General features: G+C 45.8%; 1 protein-coding gene across 1 annotated transcript; it reads right to left on the bottom strand.

The window, feature by feature from the left end:
* Positions 1-11: 11 nt before the first annotated feature.
* On the bottom strand, positions 12-20,930 carry LOC143653554 (mitochondrial ornithine transporter 1-like). Its single transcript, XM_077124673.1, has 7 exons — positions 20,840-20,930; positions 17,394-17,516; positions 14,948-15,206; positions 9,700-9,837; positions 6,785-6,954; positions 5,635-5,793; positions 12-4,490 (listed from the first exon to the last, which is right to left on the bottom strand). Exons 2-7 carry the CDS (start codon positions 17,446-17,448, stop codon positions 4,366-4,368), a joined length of 906 nt encoding a protein of 301 aa, XP_076980788.1. The 5' UTR covers positions 17,449-17,516; positions 20,840-20,930; the 3' UTR covers positions 12-4,365.
* Between the last annotated feature and the right edge of the window lie 1,505 nt (positions 20,931-22,435).

The raw sequence follows: 22,435 nt of genomic DNA, 5'->3' as shown, positions 1-22,435 counted from the left end.
ATATTCTTCGTATAAAGTTTTTACCTTGTTATTCTGATAAATTTGGAACACAGTACACAGGAACATTGGGTATCACTTTATCACTTTGAAAAACTTTGAAAGAAATTTTTCATATTAAAAAACTGTGATATGTAAAAATTGGGACCCCTCCAGTCCCAATATATTTTTTAAAATCATTTTTTAAATATATTTAATGGACATGTATATATGCCTTGATTTCACATCATAATTTCAGATTATAAAGCTCATTTCTATTTTCTTCCTCCACTTGATTGACAAACCATGAGTTAACAAACATCAGAGGGACAGCAAAGACTAAGGTTTAAACATTAAAGAAATGAGATACGTTTCACATAAACTGTTACCTCCCTCCCCATCTGTATGGAGCTCTAAACACCACATGAACTGACAAGCCCAGTCTTCTTGAATTATACATGTATTCCCCTGTAGGGTGAAAGGATATCAGTGAACATGAATGCTAGAGAAACTTCAGTAAATTCTGCTTTTGTATAACATTATAACTCGAGGGATATTTCTGGATTTACTATGTTAAAATCCATCGTCCTCAGCCCCAGCAGAAGGAACTGTTCACAACCAGCCTCATCTCAGGTTTGGGGGATACAGTGGAGGAAGATCACCTTTTCATTACAAACACTGGCCAGTTTCACGTGCATGGAGAATTTTCTCTTTGCTACTGGGTGCTGCTTTAAGTACCCCACCACCATATATTTAAGGCCAAACTGTTCTATTTTGGTTTTTTGAAATTATCCTCATTTGAATGCTTTTCCTTGTATTGGCAAGGCTTTCAGCAATGTAAATGATGTTGAATTCATCAGGAAATAAAAGGTATCAACATAAAAGAACCAGCATCTCTGCTAAAATGAAGCACTCATTCCAGAAAAAACCTTGCACTCTACAAAAAAAAAAAACATTGTAAAAGAAAATAGTCAGTGGGAAAATGAAAGGGGGAGGGTATTTGGGCCAGGCCACTCCAACTAAGCCATTCTGTAATTTATACACCAACAAAAGCTGCCTAGACCTCCAGTTTGGAAGCTCAGAATGTCAGGAGGTTGCCACAGTGGGTATTTAAAAAGAAATGGGAATATAGCCAAACTTCAGTAGAGAAGGATGGAGGGTATGCAGCCACACAGGTGGAAGCTGAGCTCTGGGCCATTGGGCTGCCATCATCCTATTGGGCACCTGCCCCAAGTATGCCTAGGCCACAAAGCCGGGAGCTGCCATGCTCAGGTGGGTATTCTGTTGTGCTTTTTAAAAACATAGCCCAAAAAAGTGTTGCAGCAGCCTAGTTAAATGTTTTTTCCTTTTCTGGCAAAAGTTATAAAAAACTATATAAAGTTATATTTTATAAAGTATAAAGTTATATACTTTTCTTTTACTGACTCCCTTGGAGGAAAAGATCATATAGAACATGCTTTCAAGTTACTTACACATTATAAACAACCTTATTCTCTGTAATTTCTTATAGAAACATGTATTATGACAGAGCAAGTTGTAGTGTCATTTCAAATTCATTCAGCAATAGATTTAGAAGACAGAGTATGTGAGGCTTTGGTGAACCAAGAAAGTGGCTGGCTCAGTGAAGGGTAGGGTCTGTTTTAATAGTGGAAATAAAAAGGAAAGAAAACCTCAATTTTTATCTTAAGCATTTTGATTTCTGAAATAGGAAAGGTTGCAGTTGGGGTTTCTTTCCCAACCCTCCAACATGCATTAGACAGTTATAAGTTGCCACACTATTCTGTTTTTGCTCATAAAATGTTTCAGAGCCTCTTAGGGGTGTTGCATTCTTTGACTCCAATGTGACTAGTTGTGTGAACAACTCCAGAAATATCCTAATATAGGAGAATGATACTGGTTTTCTAAAGTAGAACTTGGCAACCTGGGGTAGAATTAGCTGAAGCTTAATATTCACTATTTTATAAAAATAGGATGGCTTCCTGCCCAGTCAGTCACATCCCACCCACAGCCTGGCAGAGGTGGAGAGCAGCTGCAGTAGGCCAGGTTCCATGGCAGCAGTGTGGATACAAACCAGGTCTACTTGTCAACTTACCTACGATGACATTATTTTATATCAGAAATCTTGCTGGTGAAAACTAATGCTTGTTTGTAATAAAGTCACCACCTTTAGTATTACTATACTTAATAAACATTCCTAATAGTGGGTGCGTAACAGGGATGTAAGCACTTAAACAAAACAACTCATAATATACTCTATTAGGTAAATATTTAATGATAGAATGCCCAAATTCCTTTCATTCCAAGTGACCATATTTTTGGTCTGAAATGGTGCAAATTATACTCCAGTATTAAACACAAATCAAGCAAATGAATGACAAAAAAAAAAAAACCTCCCAACTTAAATCCCTTCCGCTCATTCTCCTCCTCTCCTACTCACTCTTACATGCCTGAAATTATTTCAAGATACCTGGTTAAATCTTTAACAGACAACGTGGAAGCAAAAGTTCTGTTAACAAAGGCTGAGGTTGGCCATAGGCCTGTGCAGGGTACCGTGGACTCAGTGCCTGGCCATTTTCTCCTGATTTAATCCATTCGGCTCAGATGAAGCAGCGCTTGGGAGGTACTGACTATTTGAGTATGGAAAGAAAAGTAAAATAGGAAACTGGTTTCTTTTAGAGAGAAATCAAATGGAAGGCCAGCCCACAGCTCTGGAGCACCTCAGGTACCAGGCTGAGCATCCCCTCCAGAATGTCCACATGTCATGTCCATGTGTCTGCAGCAGCTTGCTTCTCTGACCCTCTTGCTTCTGTCACTGTGGGCATAGCTACCAAAGAGGCCTCACGGAAGGCAAAAGGTTTTAGGGAAACTGGAGGTCTGCGACAAACCGGCAGTGACAGACACATGTGGTATGGCTTGTATTAATCGTTAGCCCAGCTGTTATGAACACTTTTTACTGAGAGACTCTGCTGGTCTTAGAGCAGCATGGAATGATGAGGCTTACTTTAGTGGGGTGACAAGAACAACCCACTTAGAGCACGGCCAAAAAAACAGCTATCCATCCCCAAGTCTGTGGGGTTTTTGTGTCGGTACACATATGCATACATATGGGAAAGTTTAAAAGAATTGCTTTTCTTTTGTTTCGTTACTTATTAAGTCACACCCTGTATAAAATCACCATTAAAATTCACTGACTTCCGGTATCCAATTTTAGAAGGTTCCAGCATGGCAAAGAATTAAGGACCTCAAGGTACATTTTAGGATGGACTAACCCTGACATTACTCACTGCCTAACACAAGCCCTAAGGTCCATTTACTCCTATCTGAGAGGAGAGGACTTCATCTACGAGTACTGTCACTCCATAACTAAACAGGGGACAAAGACCTCTTGAAGGTTTGGCCACTTTCCCAGGAAGGGTTTATGATTGGTAGAGGCAGTGAGGCTAGAAGGTGGTCCAGGGTAGCTCCATGACTCCTAGATGGGCCATCAGGAACCAGAAGCTAAAAGCTGCCCTCAGTCATTGGGTCTACATCCCAGCAGAGCATCGTGGCCCCTCCCCTAAACTCCTGCTGCGATTTAAAGCCCCAGCAGAGTAGAGGTTCTCTGGGAGAGGTAAGAGAGGAAGCTGACATAGGTAAGGGTCATGCTGGTTCCCAGAGGCCGGATGCTTTAGGCCACACCTAAGAACACAGGCAGAGTGAGGAAGACGATCCCACTTAGGAACTAAATTGGCGCTATTTCAGTAAGAGTGGAAAATCTTGGGAAAAATAAGATGCCTACCCCAAACCTTTAATTCAAGAATATGGAAGCCACAACAGTAGACAGGTATACTCCCCCTCTTAAAAATCTAGATGCCTATTTTGGTTCACAAGCTCTACATAAAAACTTTTAAAGCCTTAGCTGCTTAGTACAGTACACGTTAAGTAGCCTTGAAAAGAGACCCTACATCTTAAATGGGAGAAGCAATCATTTAGAACTATCTTCACAGAACATGGTCAATACTGGGTTTTTCTGTGATATCTGAGGTTAAACATGGTACCAAATTGTACGTTTCACTCAACACAAAACCAAAATGCAAGTATGTCCATAGGTTTATGCAAAAGCCCTGATATAGCTATTTTTGACCCTTCAGAGAAGGTCCTTAGGGCCACTGGCTCAGCCTGTATATTCCAAAAGGACAAAAGCAGCAACTTTTCCATTTCAGTAAAAATACGGGCAGAAATCACATGATGTGAAACGGAGGTCCTTCCATAAAGTTTAAGAAGCAAGACAAAAACGTAAAATTCCCATGAACCCAAAATAATTGCACGTTGGTCTTGAACTCCGTGAAACCCTGAGATGAACTGTAGCCCCTAAACATGTGTATTCGAAGCCAGGTTCACCAAGGCACTTCAGTATGCTTCGAACTGACTCATCATCAACTTCCTGCTGTATTCATAGGCCAAAAACAGAGCCCCATTGGCCGGGAATGCACGAACCATAGTCGGCTTCAGTCCAGAATACAGGGCTGCTATTCCTGCAAGACAGAAGGGTGACCAAAGACTGTAACTCGCACCTCCTTGGAGACTCCCTATGCAGCTGCATGGGGTATTTGTATTTTTACACTTACAAGTCCAGACAACGGCATTAAGAACCAATAAGCATAGAAGGATTTATCTCTAGGTTTCTCTAAGTACACTAATGCAAATAAGGACAATGTCAGCTCCCCTGATGCTCAGATAACAGGCACTAAAGTTCATGCCTTGTTGACTCTTGGTGAAATGGATGGAGCAGAGCACAGGCCTTAATAGGCACATGGAGGCAAGCCTGGAGCTCAGGTGGCAAGTTTGACAGCTTCACTGCTTCACTGGGGATTGAGGCCCACAGGGCATCACGAGCCTGGAAAGAGGCCTTTTCCTAATATTAGCATTGGATTAGCATTAAGTGGAGAAAATACCTGGATAGGGTTGTTCTGAAGATTAAATCAGATCATGAAAGTACAGGAAAAATTACAAAGTGGCATGCAATTTCAGTTAGTAATTTACAAGATGTCTGCATTCTACTTGGGACATCAATTAAACATAGTTTCTCTACACTATTACCATCCTCTAAAACCAAAACAGAGTTCACATCTCAGGTTTGAAGATGTACAGCGGGTGCTGGAAGGACTTAGAGAAACCCCATCCCCAGTATTACTCTGAAAATTGGCAAAATCTTCAGAAATTGCTTAGCCCACTTAGAATTCCCCAAGCCCTGGCATTACAGATGTACCTTCCTGCACTGGTACTATTAGAGGTTATCTTCTGATAATGTCTATATTATGTGAAGCAGGCCAGGCTAACCTCAAACGGTTTGCTCCCCTAGACAAAGGCCATATTTTAAAACTTCCCTCCAGAATGTTTAGAGCAAAGCATCCCAACAGGCGCCTGACCCAGGGGTTAGGAATAAGAACTTCAACTATTCTTTATGAGAATAATGAAGGTAAGCTAAAGAAAGGGGTTCAGAAAGGCAAATTCACAAATGCAGGTATGAATATAATGATACACACACATATACACTGCTAGGAACCCGCCGTGAAGTGGGGGGAGAGAGCTGCCACACACCGCATTAAACCATGACGAGAGGAACAGCGAAACAACCCCCACCCCACACGCAGTCAGTTCTGCAATCAGCACACTCACCTTCACTCTTCACAACACTCACAAAGGTTCCAAGAAACCCCGCCTGTTTGCCAGCCATGGAAAGAACCTGAATTCTGGATTTGATACAATCCACTGGGTATACGACCAGCCAGAGGCAAATTCCACCAACTCCACCGCTCAGCATCAAAGGGACAGGGCCTAGAGAAGAACAACAGCAAATGGTATTTTGTCTCGAGAACCGATAACGTGACATTTCCCAATGGCAACCTGGTACTGGCTGCAGATGGGTGAAAATTAAATGGCTAATTTAATTTAATTCCGCAATTCTTTAAGGAAACTGTCAAAAGCCCTTACTACTGAGAGCTAAGAACACAGCCAGGTTAGACTGGGTAGCCCATGTCCTCCTCTGGGTCTCACCAGGACAAGGAGCCCTAGTGAGTGCCCCCCACCCCCTAAGAGGACTGGCCACCCCGGAACCCATGGACCCACAGCTGCCTGGCTACGCCCGGGGGGATGAGAAGAGAGGCACTGAAAGGCCACATCAGAGCGTGGCCACATCTTTTTTCTACATTCTGAACTCTATGTATTTTAATATTTTAAGCACCCATAGTCCCCTCTCTTCCTTAAAGGTGAAAAATCAAAATTCTCTTTTTAAACAAAACAGTTAGGTCTAGGAACTTAATTAACTCCCTGAATAGATTAAAAACATGGAAAGATATTTAAGAAAAAAGCAACTAACTTACATGAGCCAAGCACTGCATTCCAGTTGTGTCAAACAGCTGAACAGCATTGGCTGGCGAGGACAGTACTTTTCACTGTTCTCACTCTATGAAGATTAACTACCAAGTCGTAAAGCTTATTGCAAGGTCATTTATAGGTGATTTTCCCTAAGGGGAAAACAACTTCTGTATTTCTTCTTCCCCCAAAATGGATCCTGAACAAATTAACAAATGCAATTCCAAGACACTTGAGATATACTCCCTCAGTCCCAATCCGAAGAAATGATAAAGCCTGGGGGAAGGGCCATCACTTGCCTACTACCACATGACTGTCCTACATCCAGAAACTAGACCCCGTGCAGGCCCCCACCCCCTAGAAGGGGGCACATAGCCCAGAGGAGGGGCAGCCACCGTACCCAGTGAGAAACGGGCAACTTCAAAGCCAACTGCTATCACCCAAGTGCATTCACCTAGTTCATCTTTTGATCTCCCTGATGCGAAAAATGACCGACTCAATTCATAGCCACCAAAGAAGCAGAAATATCCTGGTACTTCTCGTAGTAAAGTGCTGGAGAGACCCTGGTAGAAGCCGAGGGGCCCATCCTTTGTGAGGATGCTCTTCACGACAGACCCAACTGTACTGGGAGGAGACACAAGGAGAGACAGCTGTGACTGGCAGGGAAGGAGTAGAGGACAACAGCCCATCCTGGGGAGCACAAGAGGAGAGTGAGTCAAAGAGGGGAACAATGGGAATCCTTCTGTGGGAAAGAAATACTTCCAAGAGCTATGGATACTTATACCAAGGTTTGTCAACTATATTATTCTATGGCAAACAAATTTTATTAAAATGGATGCATATATTGCTAGAAGTCACCAAAGATGTTTCAGCAGGGAACAAGCAAAAACTTAGAATTGCAGGAAGGAGCTCTTGGAATGCAGCAAGAATTAAATAGTATCCACCCCCTATATGGGACATGACTCCCAGGGGTGTTTAAATCTCCCTGGCAACGTGAGACAGGATCCTGGAATGAGCTGGGACCCAGCATCATGGGATTGAGAACGCCTTCCTGATCAAAAGGGGGAAGAGAAAAATGAGACAAAGTTTCAGTGGCTGAGAGATTCCAGAGTTGAAAGGTTATCCTGGAGGTTACTCTCATGCATTATATTGATATCCCTTTTAAGTTTATGGTGTAGTGGAGTGGCTGGAGGGAAGTACCTGAAACTGTTGAGCTGTATGTATTCCAGAAGCCTTGATTCTTGAAGATGACTGTGTAATGAATAGCTTTTACAGTGTGACTGTGTGATTGTGAAAACCTTGTGTCTGATGTTCCTTTTATCCAGGGTATGGCCACATGAGTAAAAAATATGGATAAAAAATGAACAAATAATAGGTGGGATAAGAGGTAAAATAAATTGAGTAGATTGAAATACTAGTGGTCAATGGAAGGGAGGGAGGGAGAGTTAAGTAGTATGGGTTGTATGAGTTTTTTCTTTTTTATTTCTTTTTCTGGAGTGATGCAATTGTTCTCAAAATGATCATGATGATGAATACACAACAATGTGATGATATTGTGAGCCACTGATTGTACGCCATGTATGGACTGTATGCGTGTGAAGATTTGTCAATACCAACGTTTTTTAAAAAGCGAATTAAATGGTGTTGTATTTGCTCAGTCACGTTCCTTCTTCAATTCCTATCTCTTTAATCTTTCTTTTGATCTGCTGGATTTGGAGGGAATTTGTTCAGGTGTTTAGGGTGTATTTTGTGTTAGTGCAGAGAAGCGAGCAAAAGAGTACACCTTACGTGAAGGCAAGACAAAAGAGATGCAAAGAACTGAGTTACAACTCCTGCAATGCAAAAACACACCAAGAGGTTAGTTCTTAGAGACCAGGACTGCAGCTTGGTGAATGCCTCACTCCTCACTTTGTTCTCAGAGAGTGCAGGGACAATGAAGGCTCAAAGGGGAGGGGAGAAAGACCACATGCTTTCATGATCATCTTCCTTCTGAGGACCTCAGAGGCTCCCTAGGCTTTATCTGTCTGCCAGGTGCTTCCTACAACACAGCTTCCATCGTATAACGGGGAATACAGCAAAGTAATCCCACTCGGCACCATCAGTCAGGTCCAAGTCTTAACCCCAAGGCTATCAGAAAGCCCTGGGTGGGGCACAACCGTGCCTAAAACGCAAAGTCAGACTTGGTATATCCTATCTTCTTGCAAGGTGTCAATATGCCTAAGCCCTTTGGATTTTTATCCAAATTATCCAAAATTATCCAAAAATAATTATTATTTTTTTAAAATACCTTAAATGACTTGGAAGGGGCATGAGGGAACTTTCTGGGTGCCATTTATGTTCTATTTTTTAATCTAAGAATTAGATTACACAGGGATGTTTATCTTCAAATATTTACATAGCTGCAAACTTATGATTTCTGTCTATATTCACGTTACCACATATATTTCAGTAAAAAATTATATAAATTTAACTTTTGGACTTCTAGGCTATGAAGGAGAGATTCAAGTTGGTATTAATGAAATCTCCAGGGTGTACAAAATAGGTCACTATGACAAACACTTGCTGAATGCAGACTGATACCTCCAGGAATCATTCAGTTATCTACTGGTCCCCCCCCGCCCCACCAGATTCAAAAGGCTTTCAGTTAACCATAGCGATACCCAAGACCAGAACACACCCAAAGTCAAGGTAAAAAAGCAAGTTTGAGATTAATAAGGGTAATAAATTGCTTTTCAGTGATCAAATACAGTACACTGGGTTTGACACATACATGTCCCACAGGGTAACCAGAATCTAGATCCAAGACTGAGTTGGAGAGTAGTTTGATCACTGGGGAGTAAGCTATGTTTACAAGAGTTTAGGTGAATGTTTTCGGAACTTGGGGATGAAAACTCCTTTGCAGGGACTGCAGGAAGGAAGTTTCCACTAGGATCTTGGGAGCTTGCAGAACCCTTATGTGAAACCTTGGAATGGCCATCAGACATTTATCTCAGAATCCAAACGACACTTCATATTGGCTCAGCAACCAGACACAGGCTGGTGACACTTAGGAGACAAAGTTCAAAGCTCCCTGCTATGGGCCTCCAAATATAGCCAGGGACCAGGCCTGATCACCCAGGGGCAAGATGGGTAGAAGCTGCAGGCTTCTCCACTTTTGGGGCCACAAAGATTCGCCTGAGGCATTCGAAGTGGTTGTGAGAGCAACCACCACACACGGTCCTCTTAGAAAACTGTCTTCTGAGAAACAATATCCGGGGAGAAATCTCCGTCCGTATATGCCACTTAATTTTCATATAATGGAAAATTGAAAAGAATATACCAAGGCCTAATACACACTGCGACGTAACATCTGTGCCTGAGCGTGCTTACTTGTGGCTCCTGGAGATCTTCCCCGAAGCCTCCATCTCGTACATGGTCTGCAGGCGGCACTTCACGAGCTCAGTCGGGCAGAGTACCAGTGCGGCAAAGGCCGAGGCGAAGGAGCCGGCGGTGGCATTCTGCAGGTCGCTGCAAGGGACACATGCAAAAAAGCCCAACTCCCCGTCAGCCAGTCACGCAGTCGGCACCCGCCACACAGAAAGCGTGTGGAAGACAAAAAGAGTAAGGAGAAAAGGAGGGAAACACTTCCTGGGCGCCCACCACACACCAGGAACTTGTGCACACTTGCTCTTCCATCTAATATCCTGTGACTCTGTGAGGCAGACAGAAGTATCCTAATTCTCATGCGGGGAAAGTGACACTATGTGCCCAAGACTGCGCACAGTAAGAGGAAGTGCTATGATTCAAATGCAGACTGCTCTGGCTGCTGCAAGATCTACACTCTTTTTACTAAACACAGTAGTATAAAAAACAACAACAACAACAACAACAAAGAAGCACAAAAGAAAAGGGGGAGAAAGTACTCACAGCCCCATCACCCCCAAAGAAGTACTTAACATACTTAGGTGTATTTGCCTCTAAGCTTTAAATATCACTGGCTCCTGAAGCTGTCTCTACAGGCCCCAAATGCAACTGGGAGAACCAGGACGAGACCCAGGATAAATGTTTAACCAAAAAGTTGCTACATGACAAACAGATTTCCCGACAGCCTCCACAGCCTCAGTAAGACAGGAGGCAGGAGAAGGGTCAGAGGTATGGATGGGAGAGGGTGAGGCCAGCACACAGCAGGAACTCAATGCTCTAAGTAAAATGGCTAACGTGGAAATCCAAACTAAACAGAGGGATAAATGACACAAACACAAAACTGGCAGCGTCCCCCGGTCTCTCGTGGCAATATCCGACACAACAGCGAGGCTGAAACACTGGAAGCCAACTGGAGTAAAGAATATGAGGGGAAATAAATTGCCAGGAAGGTTTCTTCGAGGGCTCAAGGGCATTAGAAAAGGAAATCCCTTGCCAAACTACTGGCGTTATTGCGATTATTGCGAAGAGGGGAGGGGGTGATTCCTTGCTGTGCAGGAAGGACTGGGGGGCTCACGGTGGGACAATCGGCCCCGTCCACACCAATCCCACTCTACTGTGACAACCAGGGACATCCTCACAGACTTCCATGCTGAACGTGGTAAGACGCTGACTAGAGGACCCTGGAACAATTTTCTCCACCTATGAGCAAAAGTGTGAATGGCAGCCCTACCCCTTCAGTGATCTCAAAGTTACCTCCGTGCCGAAACTAACACAAAATCTGGGCCACTTCCAACCCTGTCCCCGCTGTTCCATGCCTCCATGGTCTAGCCTCATCCACCGAGGGAGAGAAGGCAGGTCTCTGGTGCCCAGCAGCTTCTCGCACCCAACCCTCTCAGAACAGCTGGCCTGGAGTGAGGTTTTCTTTCAGGAACAAGACCTTGCCTGAAGTCTTCCCTTGGATTTTAGAGAAGTAGCCATAAGACTAACATACGAGAGCCAGAGAAGCAAGTGTATTCACAACGCCTTGCAGCACTTGGAAATTCTGTCCTTTGCCATTCAGTCCACCCCTTCTCCACTTCACTGCTGTTTAGCTCCTTTGTTAAAACCAAAGTTTGGCCTAATTTTCAACATCTTCTGGCCAGCCTGCAAATCCAGGCTAGGTTTCCCTTGGGGTTTCTCCATCAGCCCTGCTAATAGGCAACAGTCAATGGGGTCATTAAGCAGCGTTTGCAGAGTTTGCTGGAAGGAAGTTGGCAGTCCATAAAATGTAGATGTCCATTAGCCCTAAGACACTCTGGGGACTGGCTAGGGCATCTGAACAAACTCCAAGCAAAGCTATTTCCATGCAACAGTGAGGTCAAATCAGATCCGCTGTGGACTTTGATTTTCTAATAGTTCATCTACCAGTGTGCTAACTAGGCATGTGGGCCCCAAGTTCTGCCTGAGCACAAATGCTTAGAACTGGAATCCAAACAGTGATAGGCATAGGGCGGGATTTTGTAAGAATCAGCTGTTTGTCACCCATTTGACCAATGCACCCACATGCTCCTGCTTTCTAAAACCTGAACAGCCAAAGGCCAAACCCTGGAAAACATCTGAAACAGGAACAGACAAATATTTACAATATTATTGCAGAAGTTCACCAGAGCCTCACGGCAGTTCTTTCCTTTCACCACTCCTGCTTAGTCTTTCATCTGGATCTGACCCCTACAAAAAAGTTTCCAGACCCTCAACTGTGGTTTGATGGAAAGAATATAAGGCAGGGGCTCAAAAGATATGGATTTGGCTCCCAGGGCTCTCAATTGTTCCCCAGGTGACCTGGAGCATGTAGGTATCTGAGCCTCAGTTTCCCCATGCGTGAAACAGAGTTAGTTAGTATCACCTGCTCTGCTCACCTCAGGGGACACGGTGAGGGCTTGAAGACATGACATACATACATACAAAGTTCATACATACACGTCAGAGCTTTGTGAACACGGAGGCGGCGTTTCACCAAGCAGGTAACCAGCAATAACTGTCCTGCAGCATGAAAAACAAGTCCCCACACTCAAGAGATGAGAGCACTCTCTTAGACAAAGGTAAGCAGGATGGTTTCTTTACTGCAGGACTTCTGAGTGCCTTTAATAACCTAAAGAGCATGTGCACTAAATAAAATAAATGAAATGTATACAGAGTGATTCTCAGGAGAGGCATGCCATGAAGAGTTGCCAACCCTTTGGCAGGGACGCCAGTTTGGTGATCTGAAGACAGTGTCAGGAAATGCAGCTGAAGGTATAACACTGTTCCCCCGAGACAAGCGTATACTCTTACGTTTCTCCATTCCATACACAGCCTTACAGAGCCAAGAGAGGGGAGGGCAGGCAGAAGTCACTGCTCTGCTCAGAAGGGAGGAAACGACTCTGTCTCCAGCATCTCACCATCTCCCACCTTCTCACCTATGTCCTCCTTCTCTGAGGATGATGTAAGCAAAAGACAGTCGCTCCCGCAAGCCGGAAGAAAATGACAGCTGTCTCCAGCTCTGCTTCTGTTTGGTCTCCACTGTGGGATGCCAAGTGGCTGGTCCCTGTGTGCGTCTTTACTTCCCCTCCTCCTGATCTCTGCGTGCCGGGGGGTGCTAGTCCCTAGCACCCAAGCCCTCTCCTCTACCTGCACATTTGCCCTGGCTGACCTCACCCAGCCCCATGCCTATGAACTACAAGCTTCAATAACATCATGACAGAATCCCTGCCTAGAAGCGGCCATAACTTTAGATCTCTGGGCACTCCGGGAGAACATTTCTGTACAAAAGGAACCGCTTTTCATCCTGCAGAACCAGTAGCTGCAAGAGGATTTTGTATTCCTACCAAAACCACCAGCAAGGCTGATCTCTGCAGCCATGGAGCAGATGTGATCATTTTAAATGATTTAAAAATAAATCAATGTTCAAAAATAAATAAACAAACAAACAAATGCTCGAAGGAGGGATAAACAAACAGCATACCAGTGGTTTCTGAATTCTTCATCTCAGAGTAATATGTACCTAAGGAGGCCCAAGTTAGACGAAGTCTGATGCTTGGGGCAGACTCAGCCAAAGAAACAGTGTCAAACCTGCATCTCCTCAGATGCTGCTGACCCTTTCTCCTCACACTCACGTGGCTCAGACAACTTACCCAATACTCTGCGTGCAGATGATGTTCGTGGAATTCAAACTCTGGGTCTCAAGCTATGACTCTGTCCAGCACTTCTGCCCACAACAGGCAGACCCCTGAGGACACCGGGAAAGCATTCTCCTAAGAATATCAAAACTGTCACACAGTTCACTCTCAGCGGTGAATTATGAATGGTTTTCCTTTTGTGGAATGCATGTGTTTTCCAAGATTAATACATTGTCAGTGCATGATTTTGTAATCATAGAGAGCGCACTTATCTTTAAAAAGAAAATGATCTGGGACTCAGCATCAAGGGATTGAGAAAATCTTCTCGACCAAAAGGGGGAAGAGTGAAATGAGACAAAGTGTCAATGGCTGAGAGATTGCAAACAGAGTCGAGAGGCTATCCCGGAGGTTATTCTTACACATTTTATAGATATCCCCGTTTTAGTTTATGGTGTATTAAAGTGGCTATAGGGAAGTACCTGAAACTGTAGTGCTGTGTTCCACTAGCCATGTTTCTTGAACATGACAGTATAATGATAAAGCTTTCACAATGTGACTGTGTGATTGTGAAAACCTTGTGTCTGATGCTCTTTTCATCTACGGTATGGACAGATGAGTAAAAAATATGGATAAAAAAATAAATTGAGTAGGTTGAAATACTAGTGGTCAATGAAAGGGAATGGAAAGGGGTATGGCACATGTGAGTTTTTTCTTTTTCTTTCTTTTGCTGGAGAGATGCAGATGTTCAAAAAAATGATCATGGTGATGAATACACAACTATGTGACAATATTGTGAGCCACTGATGGTAACCATGTCAAGAATGTTTGTATGTCAAGAATGTTTATATGTCTGCTTGCTGTTTACAATAAAAATATTAAAAAAAAAAAAAAAAGAAAAGAAAGAAAGGAAGAAAATGATCGTCCTCATAAGGTATCACTAACAGCATGATGTCGGGGACTGAATCCTATCCTCCACACAAAAGACATGTTCAAGTGTTAATCCATGCGCCTATGGGTGTGAAGCCGTTTGTGAACAGAACCTTTGAACATGGTATTAGTTACGGTGTGGACTCACCTGATGAAGACAATCTTAGAAGACCCTTTTTAGAGGAGGCTCATTTTGAGTCTCCGTGTCACATTCTAACTAAGGTATGCACATTGCTTTTTAGACATAATGCTATCGCGCATGCAGTAGACTATAGTACAGGGTAAGCGTAACTGTTAAATGCACTGGGAAACCAAAAAACTCGCGGGACTCACTTTATCACAGGGGTCTGGAATCGAACCCATGATATCTCCAGGGCATGCCTGTGTGCGCAGACAGGCCTGAGCAGGAGGAGAAGCCAAAAGGACAGACGCAGGACAGAGGCAAAGGTCCAACCCAAGGAACCCCAAGAACCGCAGCAAGCCAGCAAGGGGCCTTGAAAAAAATTGGCCTTCAAGCCCCCAAAGCTCAGAGAGAAGAAATTCCCTTCCTTGAAGCCAGACCCACCGGGTGGTACTCGGTCGCAGCTGCCCAGACAAACTAAGACACTGCACACCTTTTCCCAAACCAACACGTGCGGGTGTTCTCGACTCACCTCAGCTTTGCCTGCCTGTCCAACCCGGCTGCCTTCCTCACCACCTGCTGGCAGAAGCCGTAGCACATGAAGAGGACGGAGTTCTCGGCGATGTTGGCGATGAGAGCCGGGCTGGTCCCCTTGTAGAAGCCCCGGAAGCCCACCTGGGAGTAGGTCTTGAGGCAGCAGTCGGTGAGCCCCCGGTACAGGTCGGGAAACGTCTGCATCTTCACTTTCATCGTGTCGAAGGGCTGCCCAGTCAGCACGCATGCCGTGCCCCCTGCCGCCAGGACAACAGAGCACACGACCTGAAGCCACCCCAACCCTCCCCAGGACAGCCAGGGACAAGCTTTTGTTTCTGAGCAAGGAAATGAGGAGGGGCAGCCCGCCCCAGGGCTTGCCTCTGCCTTGGTTTGACCCCTTTCCCCCACCCCAAATCTAGGGGAGGGCAGTAAATGACTCATGGCAGGCTCCTTCATGCTAAGCACCCAACCCCAGCCCCGGGGCGCTCACGCTCAGTAGGGGAGGCAGACACGCACTACATAGTTCCAGGGAAGCACAGGTCTGCCGTGGCTGGGGTCAGCAATGGGGGCAGAGGCCTGGGTGTGCAGGCGACTGTGAGACCCCAGACAAGTGCCGTGACTTCCGAGCCTTGTGCACACCTTAGAGGGTTGATGTGAGGGTTAAATAAGATGGCCTGGAAGGGCTTAACACGATGCCTATGACAGGCTAATAAATAGTCCTTATCGTTTTTGTGACACAGGCCACATAAAAAGGGAAGGGGAAAGGCTGCAAAGAGTTAATCATTCTTCTCTGCCTAAGCAAAATGCTCGCAGTACCAAAAAATAACAGACGAAGAAAAACAAGGAGCCTGGCTAATTAATCCCCAAGAGCTAAATATTTGACCCTCTGAAAAAAAAACTAATTTGGCCTCCAACCAATTAGTGATTTGTGCTTAGACAAGGGATAGACTGAAATCTGCCTTTGCTTCCTCTGAATTCTACATCTATATGATTTTATACAACGAGAGTAAGTAAGTGCAGCAAAATCTAAACGGCATTCACATCAATAAAAATCCTGAATTGTAGGAAAGGAATAAACCCCACCAAGCCGATCACACCCCTGGACCCTGGGGGAGTCGATCACACCCCTGGATCCTGGGGGAGTCGGCACTTCAAGAACCGGCTCTGGGCGACACTTGACTGTCCTACCTCAGCCCTTTCCTGTCTGCGTCAGGAAACACAATAACTGTTTAAATGAGGTTATCAGAGAGTCACCAAAATTTAAGGGGAGACTTATCCTCTCCCCAAAAGTGAGATGATGCAATACTCAGGAAATACAATTTCATGACTTTGACATGACACACAATTACTCCAAAGTGAAGACGCCAAAAGTAGAGATCACATGTTGGCAACTTCTCAGGGTCTGTCAGGGTGTGAGGGAGGGGGAGGCGTGCAGGGAGTTGGGGGCTGCCCCGGGGCCCCCCCCCACCTGGAGGCTGTGCTCATCGCCAGGCACAGCTTGTCAGTCCTCGCCCTGCCTCATTATCTTACCTTGGCAGACCTTTGCCACATGGAAAAATACTTTGTTCTTCAACAACGGTTTCTTTTTAAAAATCAAGTGAGTGATAGGGTGAGGGGTGGGGCAGTTGATCTGCTGACCGAGGAGGTCGGGAAACAGCAGGCTAACCGCTCCACCTCTGGGTGGCTGCACCCAGCGTAAGTATCAGGGTGGAGGGGAGGGAGAGGAGGGGTGACCCTGGTTTTCATGGGTGAAATGGGGGCTTTCCTGCCTTCCTCCGTCCTCAAGGTAGGACAGGAATCCAAAGGATGTGAGTGTCACCCGTGCCTTTCCAATGCTGTCATTTTGCCTGCGGTTGAGGCTCCTGCCACTTTAAAGGTGATCTTTCTTTCTTAAGACTGTCTGGCCTCTGAGCCCTGCAGGCCCGTGCTGGGCGGAGCTGCTGTCTGCCCTTGAGCCCTGGCCCCAAGGCTCTGGATGACAAGACAAGGTCTAAAATCAGTCTCATTTACCAAAGACACTTCTGAAGAGCATCCTCCTTCCTTTCCCAGGCAGTACTACAACAGCCAAGGGCATTTCCCTGGAGACACGGCATGGTGTGATTTCTGTACTACCAGGACCCTGAAGACAGCCAGACTTGGACTGGCCCCCCGTGCCGCCCGCAGAGCCCAGCCCTGTGACAATGGACTAGTGACCTCACTTCTTCTCCGAGCTGAGATGTCCAGCTGTCCCAGCGGCCACCCACCCCCACTCATCTAGTTTTAGATTAATAGTTACTGCTCTACTTTCTGCCATGTCCCGAACAAACTACTACACTTCCATTAAACAGACTCGTGCTGGGGTCATAGCCTATCATTTCTTGGGTGACGAAGGTAATAATTTCACACCGTGTTCACCAGATCAGGCAACTAAGCGACACAGAGGCCTGGGTTTTCCCTGACATTACCTGCGGCCCCCGCTGTGAGGTCGATGGCAGCTTGGATAGCAGGATTGGACTTCATGTTCCCCCACGCGTCTGCAGGTTTCCGTGGAAGAAGACTCTGGAGTTTATGGTGGACACCTCATATCCCTGGGGGCAGTACGGGTTCAAGGTGAGTAGGCCCTCTGCAGCCTCCCTGCTCCCAGCCTGCTGCCAATGACTAAATGACTGGCCACTGCTCTTCTGAGAGCAGAGCTGCCCCCTCCACACTGCTCCTGCTCCAGAGGAAAAGGGCTCCAAGATGATGAGGGGGAGGATAGCTCCACCACCTCTTCTCCTACCCACCACCTCCCTGCCAAAAGCCATGTCGAAAACCTTCCCTGAGTGTCAACAGCCACCGGCAGCACTTGAACCAGCCTTTCTGAAAGCATTAGAAACAAGCGCCAAATTAGTAACCCCAACCACACATGTGCCACACCATACGGCATGAGTTTTTTTTCAGAGGCCTAAGCTGAACAACCAGTCCACTGGGCAAATTCTCCCTTCAGACAGCAGGCTGTGCAGGGCACCTAAGAGAGAGCCTCCAAAGGGTGGGTGTGGAAAGGGGCTCACAGGCAGCAGGGCACAGGGTCAGAAGCTACGCCACCAGCAGGGCCCCAGAAGCTAGGGGTTCTCACCTGTACAGGCAAACATCAAGAATATTCTGGTTTTTTATACGAAGGCAATCACCAACAAATGCACGGGCTTATGATGATGTTGAACCATGAACATGCATGTAAAACAATCAGAACAAGACCCGGCGTGGAGTATGGAATGCTAATTAAGCTCACCGCAGACTAGTCTAGCATTTCTCAAACATAAACTTGCACACAAATCACCTGGGGATCTTGTTAAAGTGCAGATTCCCACTCTCAGGCCACCTGTGGCACCTGAGCGGGTCTCCTGAGCTCCCAGGTGATGCCCATGCTGCTGCCTTCACTTTGAGAAACTAAATCTGGTCCACGGCATCCCAAATCTGCTTGGCCAGGATCTCCTGGGGCACTTGTTAAACGCTCAAATTACCAGGCCTCTCTCTCCCGGCCTAGGAAGTTTGGGAAAACTAGACTCTATTTTCCTACCTTTAGACAAAAATCAACTATTTCTGGGGCATGTATCTAAAACATGTTGACTAAGGAAAAAGTGACTCATTAACATAGGAGAGTACAATAACCAATTCAGCAATCAATTCTGTATGTTTTTCTAATTATGCAGCTGCTTTCTCCCTGATTAGCAAGTGATAATTTCTATTCCTCATAAAAGTGTTCCAGGCTCACCACGTCGTGGGAGTAGGATGGGGGGGCAGATCTAAGCTGAGCACCAATGTCCAAAGTCATACCAAATGCCAGCAGAAAATTATTTCAGCCACCAAGGAGTCTGTTTAATAACCAGATTCCAAGAATCCTCCCTCTCTATGAATAAAAAAAAAAAAAATGTTTAAACCAGCAACAGCACTTGATCCAGCAAGTAAAAAGTACAAGACACCAAGTTTTACATTAGGGGTCAGCTTGGAGAGGCAGAACCAAGGACTAAAGCAATAAAGTGCGGACATCCAGCACTCACTTAGAAAAAGATATGTGAATCCTAATCCAACCTTCTCCTTTTTCAGATGAGGAAAAGCGGTTATCCAAGGTCACACAAGGCCACACCACAAAAGAGTGGCAGACAGAGGATTCAAACAAGTCCTATCTTTTAGGTCTGTTCCTAAACAACATACCTCCAGAAAATATTCCAACCCCGCCCAAAAGAAAAATCACACACCCCTGCATTTCAGGGGTAAAGAGAGACAAATGAGGAGGAAAGGCACAAAATAAGGCACATCAAGTGTGGACTCTGAAAAAACCTCAGCACGTTCATCTCTTTACGTTTCAAAACTTCTTTCCTTAACTTAGCAGGAAATAAAGGCATAATGGCACATGTGATTGTATTATACCATCAATGCAAATTCAATCCCTTTAAGAAAGGCAAACTTAAAACATATCAAATTCTACAAATAACTATTCAGAGAACTAGTAGAAGAGAGAACAGTGGTGGGTATTAACAGAAAACTGCATCTTTTTTTAAAATTTTTTATTAATTAAAAAAATTACAAGAAACACAAACATTCCCAACACATACACTCAGCAATTCACAATATCATCACATAGTTGCATATTCATCATCATGATCATTTCCCAGAACATTAGCATCAATTCAGAAAGAGAAATAAAAAGACAACAAAAAAATATAACAAACAGAAAAAAAATTTTTACAGGTCATACCCCTTACTAATCCCTTTCATTGATCACTAGCATTTCAAACTAAATCTATTTTAACATTTGTTCCCCCTATTATTTATTTTTATTCCATATGTCCCTCTCATCTGTTGACAAGGTAGATAAAAGGAGCATCAGATACAAGGTTTTCACAATCCCACAGTCACACTGTGAAAGCTATATCATTATACAATCATCATCAAGAAACATGGCTACTGGAACACAGCTCTACATTTTCAGGCAGTTCCCTCCAGCCTCTCCCTTACATCTTGGATAACAAGGTGATATCTACTTTAATGCATAAGAATAACCTCCAGGATAACCTCTGGACTCTGTTTGGAATCTCTCAGCCATTGACACTTTGTCTCATTTCACTCTTCCCCTTTTTGGTCGAGAAGGTTTTCTCAATCCCTTGATGCTGAATCTCAGCTCATTCTGGGATAAAACTGCATCTTTTAAGCACCGTTTTGCCCCTCATTCAAATTATACCAGGGTCTAGCTTCAGAAATGACAGAAACAACGCCTTTCTCCTTCTTTGGGAAAATTAATTTCTCGGCTGGGGGAAGCGGAAGAGACCACGTTTTTCCACCAGGGAAACGCGACCTCCTCCGGGAAGCTTCCAGTTGGAATCCAAAGCGGGAGCGGTGGAGAGGCCGCCGCCCTCCGAGTGGCCGGTGCTGGGCGAGGGAAGCGCAGCGACGCGAACCAGCTCAGCGCCAGGGCAGCCCGGCAAGGCGCTTCTCCAGGGCCTCAGTTTCCCCCGCACAGCACACAGCTTTCCGGAGCACCGCCAACTTTCTCTTCCCAACTCCGGACGCTCGGGCCCTGGTCCCAGGGGCCCGCCGGCAGGCAGCCTGGAGGAGTCTCCCTCTCCTAAGAGCCTCGTCCTGCCCGGCGTGGGGCGCGGCGGGCGCAGAGCCCAGAGGCCGGATGACAGGACTCGGGCCAAAGGAGACCCGCGTTTCCCAGCCCAGGATCCCGCGGGCTCCGATGAGCCCCGGCCAGCAGCCGCGGGGGATCGCGGGCGCGGCTAGGGGGTCGGCGGGTCTCAGGACACTTGGGGTTCAGGGCGGGCCTCGGGGACCAACGTCGCCCCCCCCCCAACCCCCGCCCGCCGCCCGGGATGCCTGAGAAGGTCGCGCCGCCCGGGAGCTGCGGCCAAGCCGGCTCCCGAGCTCCTACCTCGCGGCCGGCTCCCGTCCGGCCCGCGGGCGCCTTGGCCACCGCGCCGAGAGCCAGGGGTGGCCGCGTCCAGCTCGGCGCCGCCGTCTCCGCTCGGCTTTGACTCCCCGGCCCGGGAGGCCGCTCAGCCCACGTGTCCGCGGCGGGCCGCCCTCCGCCCCGCCCTCCCCGCCCAGGAGCGCCCTGCGGCCGGGGGCGGGGACGCGGGGGGCCCCCGCCGCCCGCCGGGGAAGCGGAAGTACGCCCCGCAAGCCGTACCCCGCCGCGGAGTTGGGGGCGCTGCGCGCGCCTCCTGGTGGCTGGGCTCGCTCCGGGTTCCCCAAGGCCGGCTCCCAGCGCAGGCTCCAGTTAGACCCTCGCTCGGTGAGGTCTTCAGATGGGTTAACTGGGCTGGGACTCGGGGCTCAAGACCTTGTTCTTAGGTTTTCATTGAGCACGAAAGTCATAAAAAACTAAATGTGCGTATTCCCATTAAAAACCATTTCCTAACCCTTTAATCACCGCCAGCCCCACTTCCCACCCCCCAGGAAATCCATCCCCACTGGTGAAAACTGTAACTCCGGGTCGGCCCCTCTGATCTTTGAGTTCCTAATGAATTATAAATTCTATCTGGCATTTTTAAAAAACTGAAAGTACTCAAGGACTCTTGCATTCCAGGAATAACTGTTATTTCCTTTAGTTTTCCAAGATTAAAGCTGACAAGGCCTGCTCAGTGGGAGCGGCCTCTGTCCCCATGCACAGGCTGGATTCAGTCTTCCCGCCCTGCATTTCTCATTTTCTACAGTTTTCTTCTTTAAGACCCGGTGTCAGTACCCTTACAGAGTGGGAGAAAGATCAAATGTGATGGTGGAGTTGTGCAGAGAAGTTAAGGTTTAACAAATGCGGATGATTGCTAAATCATTATATTGATATTTCTTTCAATCTCCAGTATCTTAGAGCATTTGAATTGTGTGATGGTAGCCCATACCAAACTCTGAAATCTGCTCTAGGACTAATCATTGCAATGTGCTTTGAAACTTATTGCTTTTTGGTATATATGTCATTTTTCACAAAAAGAAAAAAAAAAAGTCAATTGTGATGATAAATGCTATATGATGATATTGTGAACCACTGATTATACACTTTGAATAATTACATGGTGTATGAATATATAATATATATCAATAAAAAATAAAAATATTTAAAAAGTTTTTAAAAAGGTGTCATTTTGTTTTGCAACTTTTTGCCCTTTTTTGGACGTGGTTTTGGATTATTACAATATAATTTGGGTCAATGATTTAAATATTTGATATGCTTTGTGTTTGATGCTTAACCTGAGTGCAGGACTGATTAGACTTTCCTAACTGTAGTAGATGCCATAATGTGTCAAATCTCAACAGTTCCTCATCCAGACAGGACATGACTCTCTTTCCACGGAATCAGAATTTTAGAACCCAGGCTTATGGGGTGTCATTTAATGGCAGAAACAAGCCAGTGAGTTTGGACAACTTGCCTAAAATGATGTGTCCCATAACCAGACAGAAGCAAATCCAGGAGCAGAACTGACTGTTAAAGGGCACAGAGGATGAAGGGTTTTTCAGTATCACCTGGTCCAGT

The sequence above is a fragment of the Tamandua tetradactyla genome, chromosome 13 (genome assembly GCF_023851605.1).
Source record: "Tamandua tetradactyla isolate mTamTet1 chromosome 13, mTamTet1.pri, whole genome shotgun sequence".
In the NCBI taxonomy this organism is placed as follows: Eukaryota; Metazoa; Chordata; class Mammalia; order Pilosa; family Myrmecophagidae; genus Tamandua; species Tamandua tetradactyla.
This window is presented reverse-complemented; position numbering and strand designations above follow the sequence as displayed.

What these genes read in the sequence shown, in the direction of transcription:
- LOC143653554 (XM_077124673.1), bottom strand. Translation starts at nt 17,448, where the DNA reads ATGAAGTCCAATCCTGCTATCCAAGCTGCCATCGACCTCACAGCGGGG. An exon ending in AAGATCTCCAGGAGCCACAA is followed by an intron (nt 6,955 to 9,699) that starts GTAAGCACGCTC and finishes GTCTCCTCCCAG; the next exon opens with TACAGTTGGGTCTGTCGTGA. An exon ending in GAGTGTTGTGAAGAGTGAAG is followed by an intron (nt 4,491 to 5,634) that starts GTGAGTGTGCTG and finishes TCTGTCTTGCAG; the next exon opens with GAATAGCAGCCCTGTATTCT.